Below are 18,177 nucleotides of genomic sequence, written 5' to 3'. Positions count from 1 at the left end.
ACTTCTCATACGCCTTTCTCCTTTCCAAAGCATCAAGCGAAGATCCTACCTCTCTTGACATAATTCTATCTGCAATCTCACGTTCGGTTGAGTTAAGTGGACCAGTCATAGGAAGGTTACTGTCAAGAATTTCCATACCTCTCTTTGCCATTATAGTAGGGATCTTATATCTTGGAAAATCGGAAGGAATACCTCTTGGTTCGGTCGAAATGTGCTCCCACAAGTTGCTTGAAGAAAGGACTTCTGGAGACAAAAGGAGTTGGCAATCCCTCCGATCCTTGGGTAATGCTAAGATCTTGGAAATACGCTCCTTTACGGACAATCCTTTGACTGGCCGGGTATTGATACGAAGACTTGCAAGAAAATGAAATAAGTACCTCAAATCAGTAAAATGTATTGGAAGTAAACGATTTGCAAAACTTACCGCGAGACCATGCCGAAGGGAAATGGTAACTCTCCGATCGAACTAAGTAGCCTGATGCGAGGAAATAAGACCCTTTCCAACCCTTTTCCCCAGAAGAAAGGCCAACTATCAATCGATCAACATTTTTCCTTGCATTTAAGGAAAAGCAGACCTTCTCACCATTATGTTCCCTGATAAAGTAGTCATGCAGTAGCTTTGGCATGCCGAACGAGATATCATGCTGCTCGGTTAAGACCTGAAGTGCTAAAAGCAATCTCCAAGAGTTAGGCATAAGTTGGCTGGGTGCAATCTCGAAACACTCTAATACCATCTAACCGCATGGGGAATCAAAAATCGAAAGCCATCTTTAAATGGCAACTCATAGAAAAGCACCCAACCTGGGACATTCCATGAAACATTTTTGTACAATCGTGGTAGATGAAGTTTAACTGATGTAGGAATGTCATAGGCATCTCGGATTCTTATCAAGTCATTTTCCTTCAGCTTGTTCGGTATGTTCTTATTGACATGGTATCACTATCACTTGGATAGCTCTACCCATATGAATCATGTCTAGGCTGGTCATCGTCACGACTTGGATCGAACGAACCACTACTGATACCAACGTTCTCTAGATCAATCTCATAAGATGAAAGAATCCCCGAATTGCCTACAAACCCCGCCAATTTTGGCCTGTCTGGACAATCATATACTTCTGATGTCGAATCAGGATCAATTAGGACAGACATAAAGCATTGGGTCGAACTTTTCTTTGGTGTCAAGGTAACAACTATTAACCCACATAATCATCCAGCCACGAGTTTTCACCATGCTTCTCAGATTTATTTATATTACTAGTCGGCCATTCTTCGGCCAAAATTTAGTACAGAGCATCAAAAAAATCACTCCAATCCATTGTTCATCAAAAATAACTATTCACTAGCATATTCACTTTGCAACGAATCAAACTTCAGAAACATCAAATCAAAACATACTCAACCACCAAAGAACTTGGAAAAATGATTGAAGAACACCCACAAAACATTCAAAAACAAAACAAGAACTTGAAGAATAGAAAAGAAAAACTCACCAGAATCTCGGAAGTTTCTTGAAGAGAACTCAGGTCACTTGAAAAATGATGATAAAAGGCCTTAAATTGTAGAAGTTGACACTCTAAACAAGATGGATAAATATATTTTCTTTCCAAATGTGCACGTCGATCTTTGGACTAGTAAACCAAGCCACAAATATGGCATGGTCTAGATAGATCAAATACATTTTCCTTTCGTGTGGACATATTCACCACTTGGAATGGCAAACCAAGCAATGTGTATGACATGATCCAGACGAATCAATGAACTTTTTTTTTTAAATAGATACACCGAGCAATCTAACTAGAAAATCAAGGAGTGCCTAACGCACGGCCCAGACGAACTGGATAAATTCTTTTTTAATTATTTCTACAAAACCACTCGACAAATGTCGAGTGGTAACGTGATTTGTGCCCATGGGAACAAGTTGTTGCATGCATGAACAAGTTACAACAAGTGGCATGCATGCCACCAACACAAAGGTGGCATGCATGTCACTACGTTAAGTGATCCTTACCATTCCGTACAATTTTCGAGTCGTGTGGACATTATAATATTTTATACATAATATTATTATATAATGAATATAAATTATTATGTTCATCACATGGGCCATGCAATAAACTTTCAGAAAAATTATCGCTTGGGTTCCGAGCCATATAAGAGCTATTGAGTTGTGCCGAACAAAAAAAATAACCGACTTGCAAGCTAAAAATCGCAAGACTGGACAAGTGACTAGAAATCTCCATGACATTTTTAATGTCTGGATGATTCTCACACACTACCATGTAATCAAATGGTCCACCCCCATGATCCGATTTCGCTCTCAACCAACGATCCGATCATCCCTGAACCCGAATTACTCTTCCATTTGAGTAGAACTCGTATAAAAGAGTGGGGGACAAATTGTAGTCGTAATAATTTACTAGTTCAAGTGGCCCAAATCATAGAATAGGGTCCACAGACGATTCAACCGCGGTATCATCGACCTAACTCATTATAACACTCAACCCGAATACACAGTCAAGACCCACATGTCAATTCGAAATCTCCAATAATCTATCTTTCAGATAGATCACTTTACGACTTATCTAGATCTGGTAAGAGTTATCTGCAAACGGATATGATATCTCAACTGAATAGATCGGATCAGATTTGGCTCCAACTATCCACAAAATCTTGCTCCAATAATCTATCTTCCAGATAGATCACTTTACGACTTATCCAGATTTTGTAAGAGTTATTTGCAAACGGATCTGATATCTCAATTGAATAGGTCGGATTAGATTGGCTCCAACTATCCACAAAATCTTGGAGAATCCCCGCCATCCCTCCTAGATGGTTATCCCACTCCTATAAATTTAGCAGTCGATCGAGCATTCTGTATCTGAATCCACTAGACTCTAATTTATTTTTTCTTTCGTCCCTCTGACATTTATCAAACTTTCAACGAGATTTATTGGCTTGACTGTCGGAGGGTCTTCGGTCAGCACCACACTGGTGTCCTCTTAAGATCTTTTTACAGTCATTTTCCTTTGTTCTATTTTTCTTGAGTTTCGCAAGATTGCTAGTGACCTACTTGATCTGATTTCTTAATTGTAGAATCTACCATCTACGAGCACAAATGCCAAATTATGTTAATTTTTAAAGGAAGTGATGTTAAAGAAAAGAAAGCTGGTAGAATTTGAGACAGTCAAGTTAACAGAAGAATGTAGTGCCATTCTCCAGAAGAAGCTACCTCATGAATTAAAAGATCCACTTCGTTATTCCATGCACAATTGGCACTTCTAATTTTGATAAGGCAATATGCGACTTAGGAGCTAGTATCAATTTGACGCCACTATCTGTATTCAAAAAATTGGCCCTGGGAGAAGAAAAACCAACCATAATCATGTTGCAACTAGTTGATAAATCCATCACATACCATAGAGGAATCTTTGAAGATGTGTTTGTTAAAATTGACAAGTTCATCTTCCTGCTGGACTTTGTTGTTTTAGATATGAAAAAAGATCAAAAATTACCTTAATTCTTGGTAGGCTCTTCTTGGCAACTGGGAGAGCTCTGAATGATGTCCAAGGGGGAAAACTAACTCTACAGATTAATGAATAACAAGTCATGTGCAACATTTATCAAACAAAGAAATTCTCAGAAAAAGTGAACACTTGACACATTGTCCAATCAATTGACGTAGTGCAGGGTAAAAATTTAAAAAGAGAATTGTGCTATGACCCTTAGAGAAGTACATGGTAATCGATTACTCAAAGATTGATACAGCTATCACTGAAAGATGCATAGGGACCAAGAAAGTAGTAGATTTCATCTTAACTCAAGAAGTCAATCCACCTGACAGAAAGGAGAACCATATTAAAAACCTTTGAAACCTCCCAACATGATAAAATTAAAAGAGGTTTTGATGACTATAACGAAGTTGATGCGGCATCCTAATCTTAATGGTCATACTATATCGAAGAAGAGGTCAAAGCCAAGGAACAAGTTTGGAAACATGAGAGAAGCAAAACCTGAAGACCTAACTTAGGCACTTCGGCTATGCCAAGCTAATGACGTTAAAGAATCGTTTCTTGGTAGGTGACCCAAGCTTTTTATCTCTCTATCTTTTATTTTTTGATATTAGTGACAAATTTTAGTTATTAATGAGTTTATTTATTTTTTTATGCTGGAAATCTCAAGTTTGGGAGAGGAAATAGATGAAGAATACATCAAATCCAACATCAGAGCACCATAACATCATTGGCAATGTAGACAATTTAAGGAAGTTCTCCTCATTTTTTTGTAATTTCACATTGGGGACAATATCTAGTTTAAATTTGAGGGGGTGAAATATAAATTGTCTAATTGCTTTAACTTTTTTTATTGTGTTATTTGTGTGCTATTTAAGAAAATGTCATTTTTGCATACTTGTGTGAGTCACATAACCATGTCGGCATTGATATATATAATTGAGAACACGTGTTGGTTTATGAATTATGGATAAGTTATGCGTCTTAGTTAATTTTTTTTTGCTTATTCATGTGGAATGTGAAATACCTATGCACACGAATTGATTGTAGTATTGTAAATGAATAAGTTGATCTATGTTTATAGGTTGAAATAGAGAACTTAGATGCTAAATCCAAACAACCATTAAACATTGTTGTATCCTTGAACCAAATTTAGAATAGTTTGGACAGTTGAACTGTTGTAAGAAAACTTGGAGAAAAATGTGAATTCCATGTATGCTAATTTTCTATGGACTGTCTAAGACTAATACGATGAAAATTGGGTAAAATCCTTAAGTTAGTGTTCGATTTTTGAGAATGAATGTTTAATATGGGGCATTGCATAAAAGGGAAAAGGTTGTCTTGTTGTGAAGCTACCCTAAAGATCCCAATAAGGACAACTATAATAATCTCATTGTGAAACGTCTTTCGTATTACTCGAGTTATTAAGCTTGCAAGAATTTAAAATCTAATGCCCAAAAGTCATCTGACTTGGGAGTCATCAGCCTAAATCTCGCTATAAGGTAATTTAACATGCTTAATGTAGAGGTGTTTGCATATAAGATTAATTAAAGAATATATATCTAAAAAAGTATGTGCATGAAACAGAATATGCACCACATGCTTCATTAAGCCTCAAACACTTGTTTTAAAGGATTGTGCCTTATATAAGTGGTTAATAACTTGGTTAATTCTTGAAGGTTGAAATCTTCGTTTATGATATGTTGAACTGCAACTAGTAAAATCTAATCAAACTAGAGAGGGTGAGGAGTAATAATTTGTAAACCAACCTTAGATTACACCCTTCGGAAGAAAATAAAAGAAAATAAGTTTGGAGGTGTGCGAATTTCACGAGCGAAGAAAGGAAATAAGTGACTTTTAAGGTTGAAAATTAAATATACTTGTGAATGTACAATGTTGCACTTAATTCTCAACACATATATACAATTCGCATTGAATATGTGAGAATGTAGCTTTTGCACTATAACTTTGTAGTAGTTCATGATTTTGATATAATATTTTCAATCTTGAGCCATAAAGGCAAGCTATCTAACTAAATTTATTTTAGGTGAGTGAGTTCATTTGTTAGTTTTGTTTATGTATTTTCATTAGTTCTTTTTCCTTTCTTGTGTGTTTGCTCGAGGACTAGCAAAGTATTAAGTTTATGGGTGTTTGATGAGTGTGTTTCACTTATCATATTAATGTTACTTAATTTTGATATTTTGTTTGATTCTTAGAGCTTTAGAACGTTTTGATTTGGGTTTTCATGTTGTCTTATACGTTAGGTAAATTGATATGAATGATGAAAATTTTGGATAAAAGAGTGAATTTGGCACTAATTAAGGAAATGATGTTAGTTTGGTGAAATTTGATTATTGGAGGCTAAATTGAAATAAGTAGCGAATAACAACAAAAATGATGAAATTCAAAATCTGAGGACTCAATTACTACTTTTCAATAGTTGATTCAGACCACAAAATGATAATTAAAGAGTGCTAGGAGTCAATAAGATGCAATTTGAAGTAAAAAAAAAAAAATGAGTGAAATATGATCAAAAAAATTGAAAAAAAAAAAAAAAAAAAAAAAATTAAGATGCAATTTGAAGTAAAAAAAAAAAAGAGTGAAATATGATCAAAATATTTTTACAAAATCAATTTTCCACCGCACAAGTATATTTCAAGTTTTTTGTCGGAGACTGAGACCCATTTTGACATGGTAAACATTTGAATTGGAAAACTCTATCCAAAATAGCCCCTAGAGTTATCTTTTTAACGCATTTTGAATTGCCTCAATCGGATATCAGGAAAAAAGTTATGATAAAAATAATGTAAACTCTGCAGTGCAATCGAAGTTGACGTGATGACAAGGCACCACATTGCTGATTTTTTTTTCCTGAAAGTCAGCGTCTAGGCGCTGTGGCGCATACAATTAGGATTTTCAAGTTTAATTCATCTTTTAAATGCTCAATTTCAATCAAACTCTTCCAAGGACTTTGAAAAGGCATAAATACCAATATAGAGGACACTTTTCAAGCACAATTCAACCGAGCAAGGAGAAAATCAATCAAGAGATTAAGAAGAACATCAAAAAGGGAGAATAATTCAAGTTTCAAAAGAGTTTTCATTTAATGCTTTCAATTAATTGGCTACTAATTGAATGATTCGATGCTAGTCAATTTCGGTATCCGAGAGAGGAAAATTTAGGCGTGATCTTAGCATAACATAATCTAGAAAATTATAGATTTCGAGAAAAAGCATAATTCCTTTTACATGCTCCAATTAAGAACCACAAACTTGATAATTTTTAGATTTTAATTCAGAATATCGATATTGGAATTGAATTCTAGAAATAGTTTTTACCCAGCACTCAATAAAAGTGAGTAGAATTAAATTAGGATTCTTGCTTATAAACATGAAAACATGATTGAGATAATTAGGTTTTTGAAAATCATATTTGATAGTTAGGTGAAATCATAATTTTAGGCTTTCTCTTCTTGAGTATTCTTCTAACTTGCATTCAATTGTTAAGTTTGTCAAAACATTCATTCATTAACTTATTTAAAACCATTGGCTCCGAATTACACTCATCTAGATTAAATAAGAACTACACAATTATAGTACTCAGTAAAAAATTAAATTATAGTTCCTGTGAGTTCGACACTCTAACTCCATTATTATATTACAAAACTTGATACAGTACACCTGTGATATAAATTACATTATAGAAAATGCGTGACACCATAGACAGTTGGAGTCAAAATGATAGAACCAACCAATTAGTGAACTTCTTGTCCCGTCAGAAATAATTCCGAAATGCCCTGGATCAAAATTAGGGATAGCCAGTACTCTATATGAACTGCCAAAAGGAGAGAGAGGACTGTTCTAACTATCTGGCAGAGGAGTTTCAGACCTTTCTCCATTCGGGCTGCACTAATAGAAGGTTGGTTTGGACTAAAGTTGGCTCGATTTTGCTTGTTTCGTAATCTTGGGTCTTTTACTCTTTTGGTGTTTCGATCCTTGCCATTGAAAGCATACAAAAATAACTTGAAAACACAATCCTAGATCAAGAGCAATAGGTAAGAGTAGTTGTAGAATGTGCAATGACTTAAAATCCTAGACCCCGTTTGGAAGGGATTTTGAGAATTGATTTTTTGACCGTTAGAAGAAAAATGGGGTTCACTTGTGAGAGAAGAAGTCAAAAATTACAACTAAAATGGTGAAATAACGGTCAAAAAATCAATTTTTGGGGGTAAAAAATCCCTCCCAAACAGACAGCTAGTCGTGTGTGTTCAAATAGGGAAAGAAATAACTGTCATACTTTCCATAATTATCCCTATTTTGTTTTCATTAAACTCATGATTTATCATAAAATATGGTTGAATCGACCTTCATATTTGATCAAGATGTAGTTTTCACTTTTAAAAATCTCTTTTGCGTAATTTTTTCCTTTATGAATTTCACTTCTAGGTTTAGACTATTTATCAAAAAAATAAAAAATAAAAAATCAGCAAAAAAGCCCACACAGGTCAATAACATAAAATTAATAAAAGTCAAAAATAGAATTGATAGACTCTTTATATTGTTTTGGACAAATTTCACATCCTATGAAAACTTAATCAGTCTAAAATCATCACAGTAAACAATAATCTTTCAGTAGAGTCTGCTCATATTTAAATTGAACTAATTGGTGAGGTTATGATGTGAGTGTGCTCTAGAACATTCTGAACTAGTCAATCATAATCTTTAATATAACTCAAGTTAAAACTTGTTAGTGAACAAACATATGGATGTATTCTAAACCAACCATCATCTGAAATTGTCTCTATAAATAGAAAAATTCATAGTATGCCAGGCATGGGCATGAAAGTTCAATTTTCCAATTTCTTTTGAATGTTCATTGTGTTGACTCTCTTTTATTTTCTTTTAAAGTATAGTCTTTTGAATTCATGTAGCTAACTTTTCCACAGCCATATGGGTAGTACTTTTCTCATGACTTAGGTTCATTATCGAGAATGGCTTTCACACACCCATGGTTGTAGCCGTCTCCTCCAATGAACCTGCCTATTAATACAACAATTTATTAGAGTGCAGAGAGACATAGATACTAACCATGGGTCCACACTTATGCACATGACACCATAAAGATGACAATCCAATCAGGAGATTGGCACAATTAGACTATTCATAATGTCCTAAAGGTGTACTCATCTAATTACAATTTACCATAAGATATAATAAGCACATCACATTGATTAAATAATTCAATTTCATCCCAACAATTATAAACCAATTAGAAATTCACATCATGCAACATTGCAAAAAAAGAAAAGAAAAAGAAAAAGAAAAAAAGAAATCCATTCTTTTATATTTCATTTTTCTTTTGTTTTTCTTTTATAAATGCAAAACACTTGCTGGCAAAGTGAACAAACAAATCAAAGCAAAATAAAAGAAAAGGTAATAGTGTACATCAAAAAGGGTTTAATACATCAAGCATATGCTCATGGCTTTTCTCAAGGTTTCAAATCTCATTGTATCTAAAGGTTTGGTGAGTAAATTAGACAGCTGTCCTTCAATATGTATGCGTTCTAGGATCATTACATTCTTCTTAACTAAGTCCTTGATCAAGTAATGACTAATGTCAATAAAAAAGCATTGAGTTCATAATCAATATGAAATCTTGATAATAGAATGAATTTGATCTTGTACCACATATCATTTCTTCAATCTTAAAAATCTTTAAGCCTTAGTTTTTTGCCCTTTGATCTTAATGATTTTGTGTTTTTTCTCTTTAAAATTGTGTGTCCCATAAAAAGAAAGAATAATAATGCCTCTGTTTGTTTTGAATTAAAATACGATTAAAATCTCGAGTCAAAATCATTTTATGGGACCTACAATTTTTCAACTACATATTTCATTAACTTTGATCAAAGTCTACTAAAAATCGAATTTTAATATCCACCAAAGAGAGGCTATATATATATATATATATATATATATATATATATATATATATATATATTTAATGGGACCTACAACTTTTCAACTACATATTTCATTAACTTTGATCAAAATCTACTAAAAATCAAATTTTAATATCCACCAAAGAGAGGCTATATATATATATAAGTCCAGAATAACTATTAAAATGAGTCCTAAACCATCTACCATATGAAATTTTAGTCTAAATAGAAATCCAACAAAAGCTGAAATTTTTTATATTTAAGTGCACTTTGGTCCTCCACATTAAGTTTTTGCTCAATCCCAAGCGCTCTTTATTTGCTTGGTAACTCCTCTCTTCAAGGTTTGATCATTTTGTCCCCAATTTCTCAATTTTGTACAGCTTTGATCCAATTTCATCCAAACTTGTTCAATCCGGATTTTACCTACAATTAGCAAAACTGAACCTAAATTAAGTAGATATTTGCTCAAAATAATGATAAATAAATACAAATTGAAGCCTGAAATAGCCCATAAAATGCAATTATAAAGGCTTTTGAGGACATAACTCTTAGAAACTGACGCTTCATGTCTCTTTGCAATTTTACTTGTAGTCGTCATTTCACTTTGGGAATACACGACATTACTATGATTGGCATGCGTCCTACATCACATGGTATCTCGTACCGCCCCGCCCTCCTCACCCCAGAGATGGAACTATTTTACATTCACCTCAACAGTAAGGCCTCACCTCAATAGAAACTCTTCTCTAAGTCTCAATAGGAAGGCTTTGCCTTAAAAGTCGAACTTCGCCTCTGAATTGAAGTGTAAATGCATTATATAAATATTTATACTTGAACTTGGGAGATTATTATGTCATCTTAGCTTCAACATCAGTAATTTTTCACCTCATCCGTATATTAGCTTCTTAAAGAAAGCCAATCTCTATAATTAAAGTCCAATACCTTATATAGGAATAATTATACCTTAGAGTTGGAAGACTATTGTTAAGCCTATGCTTGGCTGTATACTAAGAGATTGGCTCCTTTTGAACAGCCTCCCCACCTGATGCTTTTAGGACCACAACCTAACATTTGTTCGCATTCTCCTTCAAGGTGACATAACTTTTGGCAGACTTGTTATATCATCCACCCTAAGACATTCAAGAGCGACAACCTTTAACCATATCAAATGGGTCTCTTGGTAGTTGAGGTCCAAAATCTTATGCTTTATGAAAGTCGCAATCTTTGACTCTGAGCAGTGTGCAAAATGATTGATATGACATTTTCGGAAAGGCGACGCAATCCATCCCAGCTGATTCACCTACAACATGGTGTGGAAGGTTGTGGGCCTATAACGACTAGTTTGTAACATCATTGAGCTTAACATGTGAACTGCTGGAATGAAGCTATGTGTCATTTGAAGGTAATCCTACACTTGGATATTGAATTTTTCACTTGTAATCTAAACTTGACTCCCATAATCTCCCGTCTTTCGTGTTTCTCCCACACCTAATAAATTGTTCGCTTATTTGACTTTTGAACCGAAATACATATAATTGCTACACTTCCATCTTGTAGTGGCAGTTCGTTTGTTGACGTCTAATTCCAAATAGATTCAAAGGTCAATAGATATCAGGTTGAGCCACATAAATTAAAAGTTTTAACTGTTAAAGCAGGTTACATGCATATCATTTAAATCTTTTATTCAACATAATCAACACGAAAAACACCTGTTGATAACAGAACTACAGTGAGGAAGATGATTTCACTGAAATTCATAAACACCAAAATTTATGTATATATCATTATAAACTGTTTAAAACCAAATGGAACATAACATGAGCTTTATATAGTCCACAAGTGCCTTATATAATAAAATGAAGCATCAAAGCCCTTATCCCCGATATACTAGAAATTTTGAGCACATTTTGCTACACCAGAGTTACTTTCAATATGCCCCCTCGCAAGTAAGCTCATTCATTTTTTTTACCCATCAAATGCTGACACATACAATCTCATTGAACGGATGGTAGTGAGATTTTCACTTCGGAGCTTTGATGCCTTTTTGAACCACTAGAAATTTGTTCGGTAATGCTTTTAATTCTTTAAAATGCTTATATAAGTTACTAGCCCTACAAAATGTGTGAATTAAATGGCTAGGAAGTTGTTGGTCCTTTACAAAAAGTAAGGTAAACCAATGCACTTGATCTAAAATCTTCAAGATTGCAAGGAAAGATGATTTAGCTGAAACTTACATATACCAGAATTTTCTATGTAGTACTGAAAAACCGATTGAAACCAAATGGAGAATAAATATAAACTTTCAGATAATTTTTAGTTACCAAATACCAGTCCATAGGCATCTACCATTTAAAAATTGAAGTTGTATATACATAATACAGTGAAGTACCAAGGTTATATCCTCAATGTACAAGAAAATTTGAGTACATTTATCTACACTTGAAAGTTACTTTAGAGAGACTGTTTTTCAAGAATTACTTTTTGGGAGGATTTTTATTTTAAAAACTTTACCAAAAGTAGTCTTTTTAAAAAGTAGTTTAAGTTAGCCAACCATGCTCTGAATTTTCTGTATCCTGAATTTTTGGGCATTCAAGCACTAAATCCCCTGTGGAGAGAGCTCCAAGAACTGGAAGGGAAACTGGCACAGGCCTGAGCCGATGCCTCTGCCATTTGTTCTTGCTTTATGCCAGCATTGCAGATGTTAGCGATCGAACGCATGTGTTTCATTCCATATTGGGATAGTGATCCACAGTGAGTCTCAAATGATCTAACCTGCAAAGCAAATAATAGTAAGGCTGTTTTTTCAGAAAAGAGTGTCCGGTAATACACTGGTGGCATTTTTGGTGTGGTAGGTTAAACTGTATTGGACACTAATAAACAAGAAAGGAATTTGAAAAGTTGTTGATTACACTGTTAAATAGGATCGAATATAGCATATCAGAAACCTTGTAGACTCGATTACACTGTCAAATGTAAGGCCAACCAAATAGGGTCATCACATGGGAAGTTATTTTTTATTCTCAGGACTTGAAAATAATAGTACTAGGGTGATGAATTATATTATCTCATGCTTTATTTTTTGGCTTGTAGATCCACAAGCAGTAATATTGTGGGAATGCAGTAACAAATCTTACCAAGGATTTAAGACAGTCCCAGTCGTCAACAAGAGGCTGGCCTGTAGGCCGAATGTTCTTTAGCACTTCAGGCCCTTTTTCGATCCCAAAGAGAAGTTTTCCGACAAGTTTGATACTACTGTCAATGTGTGTTCTGTGTGCCATTGCATTAGCAAGCTGCTTTTGAGCCTCAAATTTCCTAACAGAGCCTTCAGGAGCCTTAAGGAACTGCAATATATCATGCAAATTATTATACGTATCTAAATATTTTTGGTATCAAGAAGGCTCCTTAACTTTCATGTAATTTCATCCACATCTTGTCCTTGGTTTCAGTTTTACCTGCTCAACTCCTAACCCAAATTGAAAAATACAGTAAAAGGGGGTGGGGGTGGTTCAATGTCAACTGAAATTCATGTTATATTTGCACATGGAAAAGTTAGGTGAAAAGTAAAACAGAAATTGCTTCTCCTGAGTTTAGTAAGAGGGAAGTCTTGAACTTGGAAGCGACAGAAAAGAAATGGAAAATAAAATTTTCTATTTTCATTTCAGTTAATATATAACAAATTTTTACAATATCATTTCCAACCCCAAAAAAAAAAATAAAAATAAAAATAAAAATGTCCAACCACTTGATATAAAAAATTAAGTTGATAGAAAGGGCCACATATGTATCATTTCAATCTTGTCTCAAAAGAAAAAAAAATAGAATTAAAATTCTAGATTATGGGGTGCTTCATGTATTTTTAGTATATTCAAGGTTCTGGCAATGCCCTCTTCTATCCATACAAATAGGCTAAGCTATCACTTCAACAGACAGCAAGTTTTTCTGATTATTATCCCTTCTTACCTTTAACATGCAAAAATAGCAGTCTAGATTTTTTTTCCATATGCAAAATATAATGATCGCAATAAATGGTAATTTTTCGTTCCAGATTCCTACAAAAAATGAAATCATTTATATAAATGGCTTGACAGAGTATGGTATCGTTATCTAGGGAGCTTTTTGATTCTTTTCTGGGAAGTCTTGGTGTACTTTGTTACAGAATATCAGCATGCATAAGCCCGTGCATTTTGAAGGTATAATGATACTGCCTGCAGCTTCACTAATGTCCAAATAATGGACTCAAATTTAACATTGAATCTGCCTTTCAAATTTGACCTGCAGGCTGCAGCTTAATGACCTCTTATTATAGTTTAATATTACCTCTAAATGGTACCAATGTATGAAAAAAACACACATTATAATTAAATCGTGTAGTTGATTCAGTCTAGTAGAAAAAGGAGTTACACATACCTTATTCCAAAAATGTAAAAGATCAGCATCACGCTGGTTAACAGCTTTCGAAGATAACTGCAGTGCATTGTTATCCACAAAACTGTGATTATCATTTGCAGGATTTGTACCCATGTACAGGAAAAGATTCTCCACACTTAGCTTCAAGTCACCATATTGCATGACATGGGAGCCATAATAAGAGTTTTGATTAGCAGTTCTCCTTCTGACCTGTGAATGCCAACATAATAAACTCATAAGAAATGCACACATAATAACAAACAAACAAGCAGACAAAACGGAGGGCAGCTACACTTGGATATTTCGGGCAAGAATTTTACCCATTTATCTCTATTCTTATATTTTTGAGGAGCAACGTCCACTATAAATTGACAACTGGGAGCATTAAATGTGCAATTTTATTAGGGAAATACATATTGAATTTCAACCTTCCCACCACAGAAAACTGATGCTCTGATTTTGCAATATATTTTAGTTAAATAAACATGGTTGAATCCAACATTTCGACTACACCCTAAATTTCTTTAGTTTCAGACAGACTGTTCAGTTGCAAATGCACAGTTGGATACAGGATCTTACCAGTTGATATTGTTGCCTCAAAGTTTCTTTCTGCAAATTGTGTATTTCACTAGTCATGAACAAATGGGTGTTAGTAATTAGTAAAATATAAAGCCGAACACAATCATTTAAATAATCAATATATATTCCCACTAAATTGCATATTAGCAAATATACCCTTTTATTTCCCTTCCATCGCTGTTACTAAAAAGCTAGGCAATAAGTTTGCCTGCTAATTATAAAGTGATCAACAGGCAAGCCACTAAAATAGAATTAGTGATATGAAAAAAAGTAAAAAATTGATGTATACCTGTCCTCCATCCAGGCAACACTATACAAGTCACCTAAGCAGGTTTCATATTCAGGGGGAGGACCAGGATTGTCACCTGGACAGTAGGTTCCCCAGCTGCTCTCTTCCGCATTTGATGCAGTGGTCGCATATATATTCAAGCCTTCAGGAAGAAGACCCTCAAAAATACTTCCAGATTCACAAGCTTCAAGGTAAAAAACCTAATAAATTTCAAAAGAATAGCCCTTCAAAATTTTAGATCATGCTTTAATAATATAAGTTGAAACTGAAAATGAAATCCGATAATTGATTTACCAAGCTTTTATATGTCCCAGAAGCATGCTTCTTCTTCAAAACATCAACTAGATCATTTGCATAAAGGTAAGGATTTGTAGGCATCCCTGAGCATATGTGTAATATTGTAAAAAAATAAGCCAGCTGGCATAACTAGCCTACCAAGAAGGAAGAAAATGTAAAAACTATGCAAATCAATGGAAGCTACTGGTAAGTTACTAACCAAGAACCCCAGGACCACCATGATCAGCATAGTATATGAATATATGATCATTCGGACCACTATCTACAACTTTTCTGCTACCACCTGTGAGTGCAGTTCTATTTCCAAGGATCACAGCGAAAAAGTTGTTGACAGTAATATCATCTCCAACATAATCCTGGCTTACAAAAATTCCTCACATGAGAAAAATGAAATACAGTTTCAAAAATAAAAAATTCACCAAAAGACTTGAGAATAACACAAACCTTAGGAACTCCTTTATAAACATCCTCCCCATGAGGGCTATTAATGATGACTCCAGGACTAGGGTTCTCTTCATTGTAAGCAATGTCGTCATACATGAAAACAACGATATTTTCATCTCTGAGACCACCTCTCTTGAGGATTTGATATGCATGGCATAAATCCGCCTATTACAAAAGTAAATGCCTTATATCATGTTGATTGTCAAACAAAAATTACAAAGATGATTGTATATAGTTATCATACAGAACCCCTTTCACCTCTACCGGTTGCATTTAAGACTAAGTACAAAGTTATAGGAAACCATGAATTATATGAGTAAACAACACAGAGTAGTTTTGTTTGTCAGACTAGATCGTGGACATAAATGAAACTGAACTTAAAAACTCAGTTCACCTTTTCCCAGACCTTGCATAGGGTCTTGTTCCAATCCAGAACCTGATTAGAAGTTATCTTCTAGCTCAAAACAACTATGGGGTCGTTAGTAGGGATTCTCTTTTAAATTTATAAAAACTCATCAAAATTTCCTTAATTGTAGGTATACTCTTCTTTCTGCACATCGCACTTGAAGTGAGAGATATAAGTACATATTTCAAATCATTAGAATCTTCATGCCAAGAGTTTTGAATTTTAAAAGCCCCTGATCAATTTAGTTGATGCCTGTGCTGGTATGTAAAGTGGCCAGTTACAATCTTCATTGGAGAAAGAGAAGAAAGAAAAGAAATCGAATTATAGGTCCCTTGTAAATACTTTGTTTCTATCAATGTGGAACAAGTTAAACTAGAATCGATTCTCCTCCACATAAAACAAAACAAAACAAAGCAAGACCAAAAAAATGAAGATGATGCATCGAACATAAATCTTCGAAAAAGACGTAAAAGAGTTAGAAATGCAATAGCAATAATGGCTTTAATGTTATTTTCTTTCATCAGCTGCCAAAAAGAAATGACAATTCAGACAAAATAAATAATAAATTTGTGTGGGCCAGTGGACCAACAATTATGTACATTAAAAAATAACTATACCTAACATAAGATCCTTTTCAGTTTCTTATCAAGATAAATTACCAACTTATTTTTTAGGTTACTACTATATATGCATAAACAGCGTAAGTAAGCACCGCCCTTTTTCACTTGTAAGAGAATTCCGGATATAATGTAAAAAATTGGTTTTCTTGTTTTTTGAGATGATTTTTAACACCCAAATTCGTCTTCTTGTAATTTGAGAAGATTCTTAACACCTCTTAGAACTAAAAATGGAAGGAAATCTAAGCTGTGAAAACCATCCCCCCATTATGAAGATTAATTTAGCTAGGAACATTTCAAAAAATGTCACGATTTTCATCAAGTTGAGTAAAGACAAATTTAGATAGGCAGACGATAAATTGTACTCTCTTTTCAAAAATACAACAAAAAACCAAAAAGAGAATCGATGATTTAAACATAAAATTGAATTTCTGCCAAAAAGAATAATAATAACAAAAGCAGTTAATTTCAGTCATAAACAATTCAATAAATTTGTGTTTGGGGGCGCTAATCACCTGGTGACGGTAATTCCAATAGCCGGTGGAACCAGCAAGGAGGACGGCCCATTTGATCCCCACGGTATCCTCATTGGCATCACCGCCACTGTCCTCAAAGCGGCCAAAGAATTGGCGAGCTTCCGAAGGCAGCTTGATCAAATTCCGGCCGTCGGCGACAGACAGGATCGAGAGCGCTAGGAGGAAAGATGCACCGGCGGCAAACCGAAAAATCATCGTCACCGGTGAGAAGGATATTTTAATTTTTGGATAAAATTGAGTCTGACCTGTGATTACATGAGTTAATTTTATAAAGGTTGAACCCCCATCTCGAGCCCCGCCCCGCCTCTATAGCTTTGTGAATGAGGTAAATCGCGGAATGTGTTTCAACGGGTCAGGAAACAAAGGTTGTCTGTACATTGCGACTATAAAGAGTCCAATTTCATATTTCAGAAATTGAACCTCCATACTGCGATTGTCAACAAGGTGTAAAATAACATCACTCCTGTCTTTTGCACCACTGGACTATGTCCCGAGAAGCATATATGAGTTAATTTTATGAAAGGAAATTCGGTATTGGTTGCTACTTGATCATTGAAGGCTAATATTTGCTTACTGAACTTTATTATAGGTTAGTATTTGCTTATAAAAATTTAAAAAGTCACACATTACTCATCTAAATTTAAATAAATGTACCTATTAATCATCTATATCATTTCCATCAATATTATTTATAGCAAAATTCAATCATCAACGACTAACTTTGTTCAATTTTAGGTAAGCAACGAGTAAATTTTTAAATTTCAACGAGCAAATAGTAACATGTAGCAAAATTGAGTAAGCAATGAGTAATCTTTTAAAAATCGATGAGCAAATAGTAACCATAGAAAAGTTCGATGGCCTTTGATTAAATTAACTCGTGATTATATATAGTGTAGGGTAAAGTCCTTGGCGTGAAAGATCATCTGCAACGCAGACATGGGTAATATATTTAAAATTGGTGTACCTAAGGAGTTTGAAATTTGAAGGCTTAAGTTATGGGGTCAATATGTACAACTATATAGACTAAATTAATCTGTATGGGTAAGCTCAATGATAACATTTGGTGACCGAGTTTCAAAAAAGCTTAGCTGGTAGTCAAAAAAGAAGGAGCTGAGTTGGGGAAAGAAATGAGGGAAAATTATACTACAACCC

At 34.3% G+C, this 18,177-nt stretch overlaps 1 protein-coding gene across 1 annotated transcript; it reads right to left on the bottom strand.

The window, feature by feature from the left end:
* Nucleotides 1–11,721: 11,721 nt before the first annotated feature.
* LOC111391141 (vacuolar-processing enzyme-like) lies at nt 11,722–17,220 on the bottom strand. The gene is made up of 9 exons (XM_023016290.1): nt 17,005–17,220; nt 15,467–15,631; nt 15,222–15,378; nt 15,020–15,105; nt 14,726–14,925; nt 14,437–14,485; nt 13,858–14,067; nt 12,585–12,791; nt 11,722–12,222 (listed from the first exon to the last, which is right to left on the bottom strand). Exons 1-9 carry the CDS (start codon nt 17,218–17,220, stop codon nt 12,040–12,042), a joined length of 1,473 nt encoding a protein of 490 aa, XP_022872058.1. The 3' UTR covers nt 11,722–12,039.
* Nucleotides 17,221–18,177: the final 957 nt, after the last annotated feature.

The sequence above is a fragment of the Olea europaea genome, unplaced genomic scaffold (assembly GCF_002742605.1).
Source record: "Olea europaea var. sylvestris unplaced genomic scaffold, O_europaea_v1 scaffold759, whole genome shotgun sequence".
NCBI classification, from domain to species: domain Eukaryota; kingdom Viridiplantae; phylum Streptophyta; class Magnoliopsida; order Lamiales; family Oleaceae; genus Olea; species Olea europaea.
The sequence above is the reverse complement of the archived record's forward strand: the minus strand, read 5'-3'. Positions and strand labels throughout refer to the sequence as shown.